Source organism: Sycon ciliatum, chromosome 11, assembly GCF_964019385.1.
Source record: "Sycon ciliatum chromosome 11, ocSycCili1.1, whole genome shotgun sequence".
Classification (NCBI taxonomy): Eukaryota; Metazoa; Porifera; class Calcarea; order Leucosolenida; family Sycettidae; genus Sycon; species Sycon ciliatum.
The window spans coordinates 23,209,254-23,224,253 of record NC_088653.1 but is presented as its reverse complement, the minus strand read 5'-3'; the positions used below and the strand labels follow the sequence as shown (position 1 = coordinate 23,224,253).

The 15,000-nt window shown below is 49.5% G+C and overlaps 3 protein-coding genes across 3 annotated transcripts in view; 1 reads left to right on the top strand and 2 right to left on the bottom strand.

Annotated features, from left to right (window-relative positions):
- The window catches only part of LOC135827595 (diacylglycerol kinase theta-like), a 7,287-nt gene extending 6,674 nt beyond the window's left edge, over positions 1 to 613 (bottom strand). The window contains exon 1 of the mRNA XM_065340066.1: positions 1 to 613. This exon is cut by the window's left edge and continues 2,325 nt beyond it. Coding sequence (XP_065196138.1) covers positions 1 to 394 — 394 coding nt within the window. The 5' untranslated portion in view covers positions 395 to 613.
- Positions 614 to 2,909: 2,296 nt separating this feature from the next.
- LOC135827596 (diacylglycerol kinase theta-like) lies at positions 2,910 to 8,589 on the bottom strand. Its single transcript, XM_065340067.1, has 2 exons — positions 5,637 to 8,589; positions 2,910 to 3,803 (listed from the first exon to the last, which is right to left on the bottom strand). Exon 1 carries the CDS (start codon positions 8,370 to 8,372, stop codon positions 5,676 to 5,678), a length of 2,697 nt encoding a protein of 898 aa, XP_065196139.1. The 5' UTR covers positions 8,373 to 8,589; the 3' UTR covers positions 2,910 to 3,803; positions 5,637 to 5,675.
- Positions 8,590 to 14,279: 5,690 nt separating this feature from the next.
- The window catches only part of LOC135827196 (putative uncharacterized protein DDB_G0271606), a 2,670-nt gene continuing 1,949 nt past the window's right edge, over positions 14,280 to 15,000 (top strand). The window contains exon 1 of the mRNA XM_065339724.1: positions 14,280 to 14,298. Within this exon, the coding sequence (XP_065195796.1) occupies positions 14,280 to 14,298 (19 nt within the window). The remainder of the gene's footprint in view (positions 14,299 to 15,000) is intronic.

Sequence of the window (15,000 nt, the reverse complement as noted above, 5' to 3'; positions counted from 1 at the left end):
TGCCGGTCAGCGAGTCAGACGTGCCGCAGATGTACCCGCACACCGAGCACTTGTCTGACGTTTTCAGATTGCCCCCCATCCACTGGTGCCGGGTTAGGCAATGCTCGTCGGGTGTCACGAATGTGTTGTAGTCTGCCGCCCGTTTGCACATCGGCTGACTGACGGGCAGGCAACGTTTATGAGCATAGTACTTGCAGATCACGCAGCGGGCGCCGACACGATCGTCCATTCTCTTCCTACAGACATTACAGAACTTCTTCCTGAATTTCTGAAACCCACTCCACGTATGGGCCACGGGCCGATCCACCTCCACAGTTGCCAGTTCCTCACTGGAGGTCGCAACGCCCTGCGAGAATGGCTCGGCTATCCGGCAGGGCGGCGTCGGAGTAGCCATTTCAGGATTTTCCGTCCGGCCACTTAGGCCTTCGTGGTGCTGTTCACACTTGATTTTCTTGTCCGCAAAGCTATTCTCATCCTCCGCAACATACACCGGCGCACTGACACAAGATGTAAATAATTAGAGGTAGAACTAAAAGGCGAGAGCCAGAGGGATCTTTTCTTCTGAAAGTCAATGCAATGGTGAGGGTTTCGTTTTTTGCCGCAGAAACATTGTTGCAAAGCTACGAGGACTACGTACTACAGCTTTATCACCGCGTATCGCGTACAGCCTCCATGCACCACTGCACTACACGATGAACAGTCATCGATGCATCATGCATGACCATACCATCGTAAGAAAAGACTGTACTCGTAGACCCAGGTACTCGAAGTCCGTACACTTTTACAGTGTGTGTTTGTCGAGCTGAAACTCACACTAGCAATGATCACTTGCCAGAATCCTGCTCGTGGATGGAAGGTATCTTGTCCAAGTTTGTTCTGAGGCCAGGCTCGATTGAACCAGGCCATCTTTCGATCCGATCTGTTTCTCTGGAGTTCGCTGATTTTTCATATCAAATTTTTGTGTCGCGGAGGGTACTCTAAGTCCGTACTGATCAGAGGTGACTCGAAATACACACATATTTCTGCTAATTGCTAACTTGCAATCCCTCGGTTACGACGAAAGCACCGAAGGGATATGTTTGGCATGTGCCTCCACCAGTATTTCTTGCAAAAGCGTAGTTTGTTGCCGAACTGCAAGCTGTTTTAGTCGGCTCAGAGAAGAAGCAGCTGCGCTGTGAAAACCGCGGGAAAACAGTGGTGGAGATGCCAGGAGTGTCAACCTTTCTGCAAGAATTGGTGGTTCTCTGTAAATTCTTCTCCTCTGGCCATTGTCAGCTCTAAGCTGGCTCTTGATGATTGAGTGAAGGTCTGTTTGACGCTGTGTCCGTTCGAAATCGGTCTTGGCAAAGTTGATTTTTGCATGAAATGTAACCCAATTTGTATTTCGTATGGGCACTCGAAAACCCACTCGCGTGGTATGGGACTTCTGCTTATCGTAGATCCCTGAAAATTGCTACGCGAGGAGAACATACCACACTGTCCCCTCGATAAAATATTTGAGTCGAATACAATAACAGAACATTAAATTATGGGCGTACGAACTTAGGATACCATGTACGGACTTCGAGCACCTGGGTCTACTCGTATGCAGTCTTTTTGGCCATGTACGAGTCTTTTTGTAGCAGCTAGCTGCATACTGTAAAAGCAGAAATTTTCGGTGGTGTAATATTTTCGGTATTCGCCAAAATCGGCGGTTCGATAGCGGGAAATTTTCGGTAAAACCCGTTCTCCAGGTAGGTGTACTAGTACAACATGTATACAGTATCGGTTGTACCTAAAATTTCGGTGCGTTTTATTTTCGGTAAAAATTGTCGGCACCGAAGTTACCGAAAATAAAACACCACCGAAAATTTCTGCTTTTACAGTACATAATAAACATACAATGTACATGGTCAAGAGTAGATAAACATCTACTCGTACTCTTGATGCTGTGTGCATGCAGCTGTATATTCAGTTGTATTTCACTATTAATTTTTAGCTCTGTCCGAGAATCATGAGTCAGAGTCAGCTGCATACACAGTAGATCTACTCCCTGCTGCAACACACTACTGGATCCATGGCCATGGGCAGTGTTGTTCTTGTATTGCCCCTGGCCAGCTGGACTCAGTCAGTGTAGTCCCTGGCCTGCCATGGCCTGGACAAGAAACGCTAAAGACAAGACAAAAAGTAAAAGGTTGGCTGCTCCGGAAGCCTCCCATGCAGCACAGCGATAAAATGCTGTCAGCCACCTGTGGCGTTTCAAGCAGGCAGTGCTCAGTCTATGGCGCATGGTCCTGGTTTCAACCACACGACGAATGTATTAATAGCAAGAGTATTGTCTATTGATTGTACTGTACTGGTGTTCTTGAGAATTTTTTTTTTTTTAAATTTCGTCCAGTCTGCTACTATCATTTCGTCTTGGGGGTTAGACAAGGGGAAGTAGCCATGTAGGGGCGTTAGCCCGCCTTTCGGCACCGGAAGTTCCAGCTCGCTCGACTTGACTCTACTGAGTGCAGAGGACCCACACCTTGGTCTGGTGAGCTGATTATACAACCACATGTCATGATATGATGTGAATCACTCTGGTCAACTCAAGAGTACATGTACACAACATTCCCCTTGCTTGCAACCGTATACAGTATTGCCAAGCCACCGTGCTCACAGCAGTGTGTGTGGGTGGGTGTTATTGTTGTGAAAGTGGACCACAAAGACCATGACTCTTTTTTTCCTGCTGCCCAAAGGCGTTGCAGTGCCTCCGAGACAATGAGGACGGAGGCACATGTTGCATTGCAACACAATCATAACAAAAAAAAGGATTCCGGATCTACAAGCTATCGCTTCCACGCACGCACCCCCCCCCCCCCCACACACACACACATGCACAGCCGCACGGCACCATCAAATCCTCGATTCTGAATAACGCACACAGACGTAACAGTATCATTTGCTGAAGCTTGCCAGCAAGCCCGACTTCCCGACGGCAGAGAGGTCGCCACAATCAGAAACAAACAGAAGAAAGAGAGAGAAAGACAGGGCACTAGTGTACGCCAAAATCCGGGCAAATCGAGAGAGTTGACATGCATGAGAATGAAGGGCAAGAAAATGGTCGCGGTGGAGCATTGGATAGCATACGCAAATAGCAAGAATACATAGACGGAGCGGGACAGATTGCGGTCAGGGTGCTCCCAACAGGCAACGCCATTTATCGGGAGCTTCACTGGGTGGGAGGAAGAAGTCAAAGGAGAAACTTAGAAAGTATCATCAGCAAGAACAACAGAGAATGCAAGAGAGAAATGATACATCAGGAGAGAGTGTGTGAGGTCTCAGAGAGAGAGAGAGAGAGTGTGTGAGGTCTCAGAGAGAGAGAGAGAGAGAGAGAGTGTGTGAGGTCTCAGAGGGAGAAGAACACCTACTAGAATAGATCAGAATAAATAGCATACGTAATTAGCCTACGTTTGTACACAGCGGCAGAGGTGAGGTCACGAAGCTAAACTTGCTTGTTTCAACGTGCCTCCATTCAGCCGCACAGCTGCACACTCCCAACACATCGGCACGTGTGTGTGTGTGTGTGTGTGTGTGTGTGTGTGTGTGTGTGAGACATGCCGCTCGTAGCGCATGTGCCCACACGGCGCCAACTCTTTAACGGGCGACCGAGCGCGCGTGTGCAAGTGGACGGGAAGATAATCTACGGGCGGCCAATTCCAGTGGCGGTGGCTACTATCATCACCGCGCGAACACGAGCAACATCGAACAACGTTTGCGCGTGCATGTCTGTGCGGTATCATCTTGGACAGAAGGATTCGGGCCATCCTCATCTGGTACAGCTGGACAGTGGAGCAGCCAGCCAGGCAAGAGCAGTAAGAGAATGGCGTTAGCAATGGCTCGCCCCTTGTCGATATCCCTGGGAGACTTCAACAACTAACTGACAGTGCTGGTCAATGAAATCCAGTCGCGCCACTCATATCTGCGCCTTGCGCCATTTCGCAGCCCAGTGTTCGCAGGTCTAGGGCTGCGCAACGCCCGGCGCGTGCTTGAGTGACGCGACTGGATTTCATTGAGCAACACTGTACATGTACCACGTTTTCCAGGACATCACCCCCTTCCCCTCCCGGCACAAATGATAGAGGGGATGATGTCTTTTCGTGGCATGACCCTAAAATTGTTGACCCAAAGCCAAAACAACACGGATCGTTAACTGGCAGTACAGTCATGGCCACAGAAATCCGACCCGCGAGTCAAACGCAGCGCCGTGTTTCCCTTCAATGACATCATGCATGCTCCCAGAACTGATCTGAGGGCCGCAGGGGTCTGCAGGAGCCTCGGCGCTGCTTTCGGCACGTGGGTTGGGATTTCTTTGGCCACAATTGCAAGAAAAGCTGTTAGAAAGAAGCTGACGTGTCGAAGTTTGTTCTAAAGGCAGAGTTGATCGAACTGGTCTTTCTGTTTGTGCTGGACTGTGGTCTTCAAGTTCCCAAATTTTCATATCCAAGTGCAATGTTACAGAGTCGGCTGCAAAGAGAAACACTTTGGGAGTACACCTAAAGTTCATTCTGACTTCTGGAGTACTAGTATTCTTTTACGAGTATGAGCTATGTGTCTATCATCACCACCATCATAAAGCACAGCTGATATTATTATAAGCGATAATACTTTGAGCTCGAAGTAATTCTTTAATTTTCGTCCCCAGTCTATTTTTCTACTCGTGAAGCGACTTCAGCATAGACTTCGAAATGCGGTGTTGAACCGACACATGCCACTGCTGTACGTGCTGCATGCATGGAGCTATGAAGCCGAGACCTCTGGTCGGCTGAGCTTCATAGGCCCCACCACCACACTCCATTATTCAGCCCAGTGTTTGGAGATATGGGAATTTTGTAGAGAGAAAAAATGCTGCCAGTGAGGACATGGCTATAGTAAGGCACCAGTCCCGCTGGCATTCTAGGTGGAGTCGCTCCATACTCTGGGGATTCTCATATCACAAGCACTGAGGCTATGCATGTGACCTCATCACACTAGCTTTGAGCCGGGTGGGAGACCAGCGTTTGCTACGTCGCTCTGTACAAAACACCTTCTGTATAACATGTTGTTATAGGTGTACTAAAATTTCGGCGCCAGAGACCTGTCAGGTTTCAGGTGTAATGTAGAATTAGGTGACCAGCCCACCCTTCATATACAGTGCATACTCTAGTGCCTTTTAGGTGTAATTTAAATTTAGGTGGCTGGTTTCTCTACCGAAATTAACGCGTTATACGGTATGTTAAGATATCAATGCATTAATTTTGCTTTGCACCGAGTGGGGGATCAGCGCTTCAACGGCTGGGCAGTTCTCCACACAATACCCCAACAAGGCTGCAGAACACCGGGTGGGGTTCTCCATATAGTTACCCGAACAAGGCTACAGAACAACGGGTGGGTGGTTCTCCGCATAATTACCTGAACAAGGCTACAAAACAACAGGTGGGTGGTTCTCCAGTAGAAATCTCCACACAATGCCCCAACAAGGCTACAGAACAACGGGTGGGTGGTTCTTCACATAATTACCCGAATAAGGCTACATTTATATCTGCTATCGAAAAAGCTCCTCAATTCAGCATTACAATGAAAGGAGAAATAGCTGGCTGCCAAGGAGCCCAGAAGCAAACCTAGAAGAGACTCACCTCGTGTCCAGTCAAGGTGAGTTGGTCGCCGCTGTCAGGCTAACCCAATCCTGGCGGTGCGGCGATCACCGAGCGTTTGTGCCGCCGCAGCATCTGCACAGTGCTGCCCTGCAGGACGTGGCAGATGCCCGCTGGCTGGCGGAACGGCTCGCCGTCGATCTCCACGGGTATCGGCGCCGAGAACTGAAACGTGATGTCGGAGCCCTGAGCCAGGCGAATGCCGCCGCGCATGCCGCCCTGAATCTGGCCGAGATGCATAACACCCTGTACGCCGATGATCTCCAGTAGGCCGTCGTTCATGGACGGCGACTTGAACTTGTCGTCTCTCTCCGTTCCCCAGCCGTCGCAGCCGGCCATCCAGGACTTGATGTTGAGCACGATGATGCCCTCGACGCCGCTCGGAATCTTGATCTTGTCACCATTGACAATGAGCGTGACGATCTTGGAGAGATCCTTGGACGACTCGCTAACGACCTTCTGCATCATCTTGCCAATGGACATCTTCAAGTACATGCCCTTGTTGTGCAGACGGCTGTTGAACTTCTCCGGATTTTCCTCGCGCGCCAAGTGAAACTTGAGCGCGATCTCCGCCTCGATGCCGATTCCCAGGTAGTTATTCATAACGTAGGAGGACTGGGCGGGTGAATTGTTCGTATTTGTCGTCGCCACAGGAGCAGCATCGCTACCAACCTCAAATGTGATGTTCCAACGGTCTAGCGGAACGACCAGGCAGTCTTCCAGGACATCCAGGAGGGACAATGGCGACTCGCCGCTAAAGCCCGCGCCCCAGCGCAGTACGCGCGCCAAGTCATTTCCGGTACCGACCGGCAAGAGGGCCACCGACGGTTTCTTGCACACCATGTGCTCCAGCATGGCGTCCAGCTGGCCCAGCACCCAGCCGACTGTTCCGTCGCCGCCGCAGATGAGCACGCGGAACGACTTCACCTGCCGTATGGCAAACAGGCCGGGAAGCGGCCCGCCGTGCGACAAGTTGAAGATCTGATGCTGGTTGAGCATGCGCACCAGCTGCGTCATGACCTCGCTGCCTTGGCCTCCGCCACTACGCTCGTTCACAAACGTCAGCAGCGGGTTAGAGTCGGGCGGCAGAACGTCGGCACAGAGCGTGGGCAGTAGCATGACCTCCGGCCGCTTGCCGCCCACTTGGACGGACGGCTGCTGGAGAACGCCGAACACGTGCCGCGCCGTCGATGGCTCGCTGATGAACATAAAGATGGCGCCGAGCGGCGGGAAGGCCGGGCCAAACGTGATGTAGTTCATGTTGCTCGATCCCATTGCCTGCGTGAGCGACTGCACAAGCTTGTCGCGCTCCCAACCAACGGGCAAGTTTCCCACGTAGAACGTGGCCGGAGTGTCGGTCTGCAGGTGGCGAATGTACAGGCGCACCATGTGCAGCTGCTCAACGGAAACGTTGGCAAAGTCGCCCATCACCTTCCACGGCTTCTCGTTGCGGTCCAGCACTCGCTCCTTTAGGCCGTCGTACATGTTGCACTCGACGAGGACGTACTCCTGGCGCTGCGCGTCGTCCAGGATGAGGCCCAGGGCGTCAATGGCCAGGCTCACGACCTCGTCGCTGGTCGTCAGCGGTGAGACGGCGATCATGCGGTGCTGATGCTTCCACTGGTCGATGGCGTAGTGCACGCGAATGTGAGACATGTGGTTCTCGGCGGAGCGGAACACCAGCTTGTCGCCGTCCGCTTCCAGGGCGCTGGCGTACTTGCAGACCGACTCGTATGTGTTCGGCGCCGTCTCCAGCGACAGGCAGAACTTGGCGCCGTCGTCCGGGTGAACGTTGAACTTCTGCTGCGACGCCGCGAGCATCTCTGCCGGGCTGGCGTCGCTGCTGACCGTGATCTTCTTGTAGCGATCCACGGACGAGTCGTAGACTTTTAGCGTGACTGCGGACGAGGACTGAGATATGACGTCGCTGTTGACCGACTCTGCTATGCTCGCCGTGTCACTCTCGCTGCCAAGGTTACCGTGTAGCATGTAGCCGAGGAGATTGTTCTCGGCGAGTAGCATCGACGAGGCATTCTCACCGGCTGCGAGCGGTAAAGAGATGTCCGCGCCTGGCATGTACGGCCGGAACACGGCGTACGATGGCAGCAGCAGATTGTGAAGCGGACCTGCCGTGCACCGCTGCTCCGCTAGCTTGGACAGGCAGCTCGAATGCACCGTCATCCTGCACCAGAGACAGCGCTGGCCGCACAAGCAGTCGCACGATCCGCACACCTGTCCACACACCGCGCACTTGTCCGACGTCTTCAGATTCCCTTCCAGCCACTGGTGGCGTGTCTCGGTGAACGAATCAGGAGTTACTGTCGTAGTGTAGTCAGCTGAGCGTCTGCAAATAGGCAAACTCACAGCCACGCACCGTTTGTGCGCATAGTACTTGCAAATAACACACCTCACTCCCAGGCGATCGTCCATCTTGCGTCGGCAAACGTTGCAGAACTTCTTTCTGAACTTCTGCTGCAAGCTCCATGTGTGTGGTACTGGGTTTGTCACGTAGTCTATCGCCACGCGGGAGCAGGGGGTGACGGCACCCTCCGAGCAGCGCTCGTGCGCCACGAACTTACAGGCACGGCACGCAGCCGAAGCGCCCCACAAGGACTCACCACAATGATGACATGCGTGCCCTGGCCGAAGCATCTTCTTGTGAAAGTCATGGCCACTGGAGCTACTTTCCGCATTTGGTTGGGCGTCGTCAACTGACATGATTGTTCTAGCTAAATAGCTCTCTGCCTCTACAATACTCTTCCTTTCTACCAATCAGTTGATTTTCTCGATTGCACAAAAACCATGTTGTCAGAAAACGCACTGGGTCTGCGGGGCCGCCTCTCCGGAATGAAATCCTCCATATCGTGCCGAGAAGACAGTCTTGCACTTTCGAATTTCAGCCGCCCAGTCTCCACACTTCCCAAATGAAAACAAAAAAAACGTTTACGAGAGAAACACTCGGAGCTGATCTGCTGAGCTGACTCGATGACAGACTACCGGTACGCGGTATACCAGGTATACCGCGGTTTGACGAAAAGTTGAAAAGCTACACGAAATTAGGTCACATGACCGTGAAGTGTGTCTCGCGTCTGATCTGACTGTCTGTGGCCCACGGGCCACGCGCCCGGCCCCAGAGCCCCAGACTCTCCACGCGCACCTAGTACCTCCGTGCACAGCAGGATAAACGCTGCGGACGTGCAATTTTCCGCGTTTTTGGCTTTCATAGGCGTTTTCGAGAAATTTGCATAAAAACAGCGTTGTCCAATGTACGAGAAAATTGTAGTTCATGTGTTTGTACGACAAGGTTGTATGTATGCTTACATAGTAACATGGCACGTTTACACTTCAGCTTCGAATGTGACAGTGTGTTTGGCCTCAAACCTGCTCTTTCCGTTACTTTCTTCCTATGCAAGTCGCAACTCTTGTTTTGAGTTGTTTTTCTTCTCTCTTTTTCTTTCCGACTAGTTGCTGTTACACTCACTGATACTTATGCACAGATATACAGCATTCCCTCACTAGTGGGACCATTGTTATTAGGCTAGGGCCTGTTTTGGACTTTCCACTCTAAATAAAGAATACAAACAACAAAACAAACAAATCGCTCCAGTTTTCTATAAATTGACCATGAATGTCCTCCTGCGGAGACATCACCTCTGCTAGTATAGCTCTAGCAAAACGTTTCTGATCCACCATAATTTCGTGCAGAGATGCACACTGGTCGTGGTGATCACGGAGGTTTAGCAAGACGAAATTCGCGTTCGCACTCCAATCGGAAACAGTCGAACTCAGTGACGGAATTCGCGTTATGAGAAGGATTAGCAATTTAATAGCAAACATAATTCGCGCATGCATGACGTCGACGTTGACACACCGTGCATTATTATTAGTAAAATTAATATGACTGTCCTGACACGAATCCGCGATTCGTGTTTCGACCACTTTTCCGAAAGGAAAAATGCGCAACTGTTGGCAATCCAGTTCGCGAACCGAATGTCCAGCAGCCTCTTCAGTGTGCGGGCAAAATAAACACAAACGCAACATCGACAACAGTACAGGAAGAAAAAGAGCTAAAATGGCTGTGAACACAGTCGTGAGAGCAAAAATGGCTGTGAAAACAGTCTAATACGGAGCCTCGGGAGAGTTGAAAATGCCATAGCTGTGAACACAGTCCAATACAGATTTTAATGAATCTGACAAGAACCTTTAAGCTATGCTGCTCATGGCAACTGCAAATCGGGCCGAGTCATTTGCATCTGAGGATACTCGGTGCCGCTGGCCTCGCAGACTAACAACAGCAGCACGGATGAGGGCAAAGCTGAGCTTGCATCGGATGTACGAGATTGTGGCAGAGTACGGCCCCTGCTTCTTGTCGGCGAGTATCGATACCAGCAGAGCATAGAGTGCCGTCACAGCTTTGCCATGCCATCCAGTGCTCGACATTGGTAATTTGTTCCTCGAAGCGACGACGCTTCTCCTGCTCATGTCGCTTGTATACAGCTGGCAAGGCAAACTTGGCGTTGGTGGGGGCGTGGGGTTGAATACCCGGACATCAAAGTACAAACGCTCGTACCTCCCTCCCCAGACTCCACTGGCACCGATGTCCAGGCGGGCGTTGTCTTCAGTTGAAGCCGACAGTTGCGTCATTCTTTCACCTGTCAGCGGCTCCAACAGCGGTTCCACCACAACTTGGTCCTTCATAATGGACGCTGTGAGGTCGCGCACCTCGTTGTGGCGGAGGCTAGGGTGGCCGCCGGTCGAGCAGGAGAGAGCATGGGCCACGGCGAATGATTTACCTATTACCACAGCTGCAAGCCGAGGGCAACCGCTTCTGAGGCCAGCCATATCGCAGTGAAACCGCATCGTGAAATGCGCTCTTGGATAGCATGAAGCCAAACATCTTCAGTGGTTTGCATGTCAGCCACGATGAGGCATCCTTCTCCGCCGCCAGCTCCCTGGACCGCTTTAAGTCCGAAGCAATGCTCACAAGTCCCCAAGTATCGCCGAAGTCGCATCAACCTCTTCTCCACATTGTTGTCCCCAGCGCGGGCTTGCAAATGTAATAAATGGTTCGGAGGCAACAACGTTGTGAATGGCCAACGGTCCTCAGTGCTTGTACAGCACCTCCATGAGCGACACTGACCCACGCTGCTATCTGGTGTTCACGAGGTGTTTGTTGCGCTGGAAACGGAGTGTTTCTGTAAGTTTGTATCCCTGGTGATATTTGTGCCTGGAGAGTACTATTAGTGGTGGTCTTCAGGCACAATCTTCCTCAGCCTACTCAAGCTCAACTGATGAAGGGTGAATTCCCCGAAACACTGTGTATTGAGCAGGGAGTGGTGCTTTCTTGCAGGTTTGCCGAGTGGACGGTTCGATGGACTTCTCGTGTGCTCTGGATGGCAGTCGCGAGTCAGTCAAGTGAGAATTCAAGTCGGTAGGAAAAGCACGAGCTCCCGTGTAGGGAGCAACACACAATTCCCTAATTGAAAATTTAATGGGATAAACTTCAAATTCAAGGTGCCGGTACACTGCCAGGGGAAGTTTTCTGCCTGAAAAAAAACGAAACTACAGTCAACTTCGCTTATAACGACACTCGGCGGGGCATCAAAAAGGTGTCCTTATTCACGAAGTGTCGTTATACCCGAAGTGTCATGATATGTATTACAGTGGGATGGGACTTTGCTCTGGGCATGGAAATTCTGTCATCATTCGCGAATTGTCGCTATATCCGCAGTCGTTATTAGCCAAGTTGACTATACTTCCACACACGGCACCTGTTATAATACTAAAGTGTAACTAGTAAGAATTTGTGTACGAAACAGAAATGCATGTTAGTATCATCGTACTGTAAAACCGGAAAACTTCAGTGGAGATTTATTTTCGGTAACTTCGGTACAATTTCAAATGGTGAACGGTACTATTCGGCCAATAAAACTTCGGTACTGGTAATTTTTACCTAAAATAAAACGCAACCAACAATGCAGTGACAGTGTGCAAGATGCATTTTCGGATCTGTAAAACTGGTTTACCGAAATTGTCGCGCTACCGAACCGTTGATTTTGGGAAACACCGAAAATATTACACAACCGAAAACTCCCGGTTTTACACTGACACGGCAAGCCAAAGATATCAGTCAGAACAAGACGTTTAACTAATGACCCAGAGAGCAAGGTGTCTTTGACCTGCCGCAGTATTCTTCTCAAGCCGTCCCATTCTGTCTTTTGACTCTCTGCGGTCGCGTGGTATCGAGCATCAGGGAGTCGTACCCAAACTAGTTTGAGTACGACTCCCTGTCCAGCATTGACTATACAGGCCCAGTATAATTTTTTTTTTTTTTTTTTTTGATATACATTAGAAATTTATTACTCAAATTTTGAAGATCAAAAGGAAAGCTTTGCAATAATAACAACAATAAAACGTAGCCTGTAGAATGTAAAAAGTCACTGAGTACAGTTTAATTCAATATCCATGTCCAGTATTTATAATAAAAATAATCTGCTGCAATTTATAGATTCTCACATGCGAGCAACCTGGGCCTCAGCAACAACCAGCTATAAATCCACAATTGTCCCGAGGACCCAGGACGTCCCCAGCTCCATTGACAGATTAGTTTTTAAAGCTTTTTTGAATGTTTTTTTATTACTTTTTTAAGAACTTCGAAACTCTACTGTAGCCATGTCATATTCTCAGTATACACACCTCGCAACACACAGTCCTTCGCTACACCGCGTACACTAGATTGTCCAAATTTTCAACCAGGAGGGCATCATCAGGGATTTTTAAACGGAGAAGAAATACATGACAAAAGACGGCACAGAAAAAAAACAGAGGACGGATTATGGAGTAAAAGAAACTATACGACGGAAAAGTAGCAAAAGCGGCCATGTGCCATGGCATGTGCGAGAGAGAAAGAGGGAGAGAGAGAGAGGAGAGGAGAGAGAGAGAGGGGGGGGGGGAGAGAGAGACCAGATGTTGTAGCGACAATGACCGACAGCAAATAAAAATGCTACCTTGTTCGTCAGCCCATGGTGGTGGAGAAATAGTGGCATGCTGTTATAGTCCACGAGCACAATGCAGTTATGTTGGCCGCAAAGCAAATAACACGAACAATACATGCCTGACCATGCCTGACCAGTCCAGGAATGCACGCACACGACACACAACCACACACACACACACACACGAATGACGCTCAAGTGCTCAAAAACTTGGTAAAGACCAATGAGAAGGAAAGAAGCCGAGCATAACGAGGGGAATACCCCAAGCTGCTGAGTCCGGCTAGTGAGCATGGAGAGGGGAATACCCCCAAAGGTGCTGAATCTGGCTTTTGAGCATAGCGAGGGGAATACCCCTAGCTGCTGAATTTAGCTATTTAGCACGGACAGGGGAATACCCCCAGGTGCTGAATGCGGTTATTGAGCATGACGAGGGGAATACGCCTAGCTGCTGAATCTGGCCATTGAGCATGACGAGGGGAATACCCCTGGGTGCTGAATCTGGCTATTGAGCATGGCGAGGGGAATACCCCTGGGTGCTGAATCCGGCTATTGAGCATGGCGCGAGTTGGTGGAAAAGAGCAACACTTGCTTCTTTCTTCTTCCCTTTCCGCCTTTCTTTCCGGCGCCAGTAGCAGTGGCTGGTACATCACCAGCAGCAGCAGCAGTTGATGCTTCACTGCTAGCCAACGATGACATACCTACATGCATACATACATACATACATACATACATACATACATACATACACAACATTGGGTACTTGCATACATACATACATTGGTACGTTCGGGCCTGGTTTAAATCCGGCTTTGGAAAATTTATTTTTCATTGTTATCAGGTACGGCCTCATTTCCTCTGTGCTGAGCTGATGAGTCCACAAAGGACGAAACAGTTCTGTCCGCAGATTGAGTATATACAGTATATGGTCACGTCTCTATATATGGTCACAGCTCTGTATATGGTCACTATATCTCTGTACAGTGTACAGGCGACATGGTGCACCGCTGTACATGGTCACAGATGGAGCCTTGCTTTCACAGATGGTGCTGCAGTATGAACCAGGGATCCCTGCCTCCTACGTAGGCCATATAGGGTTCCCTGGTATGAACTCGGCCACCATAAAAATGCGCAGGCTTTTGATTTGTTGTTGTTTTCAGTTCCACGGAAGTTCTTTCTTGTGGCCATCGCCAAGACAATGTCACAGATGGTGCTGCAATATGAACCAATGATCCCTACGTAGGGCTCGCTGGTATGAAAGCGGTCATCATGAAAGCTGCAGTCTTTTTGATTTGTTCTTGTTTACAGTTTGTCGGATTTTCTTTCTTGTTGTCTGAGCTTGTTTTTCTTGTACTAGTAGCTTGTGAAATTGAAGCAGTTATTCTATTATCCCCTGCTATATCTTGCTATAATATTTTAGGTTGATCTGTTTGTATAATGTAGTTCGAAGGTGGAAGAAGAAGCGCAGGTTATTAGAGTTGGAAAGTCCATCCGAAGTGCTTCAAAAACTAAAGATAGAAATGCGGAGTCGTTTTTGATTTCCTTTCAGGAAATAACTACGGTGTGTTTGGTCAAAGGACAGAACCCAAGTGGGGCGAGGGGGAAATTGCGGAGCACGTTAATGCGACTGAGAATGTTCACGTCGAGGAGAGGTAAATGATGTGTGTGTGTGTGTGTGTCCGTGCGTGTGTGGGTGTGGGTGCGTGTGTCGTTACCCCACGCAGCAATGATTATATGTTCTGAGTTGTGACCACATACAATGTACTAGTACGATTTCAGTTAGCAGTTGAGTTGACCACATCTAGAGTGGCCATGTATAGGTGCATGTGTGTGCTGTCTGCCATGTTATTGTGCCCATATATAGACAAGACACATTGCATATTTATAAAATACATACTGAGTCCGAGGTGTTTACGAGAAATAAAAAACCGACACAAAACCCGAGGCGAAGCCGAGGGTTTTGTGGAGGTTTTTTATAATTCGAGTAAACACGAGGACGAAGTATGTATTTTATTTAAATTATACTTATAACCGATTTTCGTTTTGGATTTTCGTACCTATTTCGGCGCATGCTCGAACTTACTCCTCGTGTTTCAACTTTCTCCTCGTGTTGTTTATTTTGGTTTACGAGTGTAATGGCTTCTTCAACGTCTACTGGACGTTTTGCGTCCGTTTCTGAAGAAGAAAGGAAGAAACTTTTGGAATCAGCAGTTCCTAAGTCAACCAAAGTTGCAACGAAGTTTTGGTTGAAGGTGTTCAGCGATTTTTGATGCAGGAGAGCTTGTCTTGTGATTTTGCTACTGTCGAAGACAAGGTACTGGCGGAAATCCTCGAAAGGTTTTACTGCTCCGTGA

Coding starts and splice junctions, on each gene's coding strand:
- LOC135827596 (XM_065340067.1), bottom strand. CDS start 8,372: ATGTCAGTTGACGACGCCCAACCAAATGCGGAAAGTAGCTCCAGTGGC.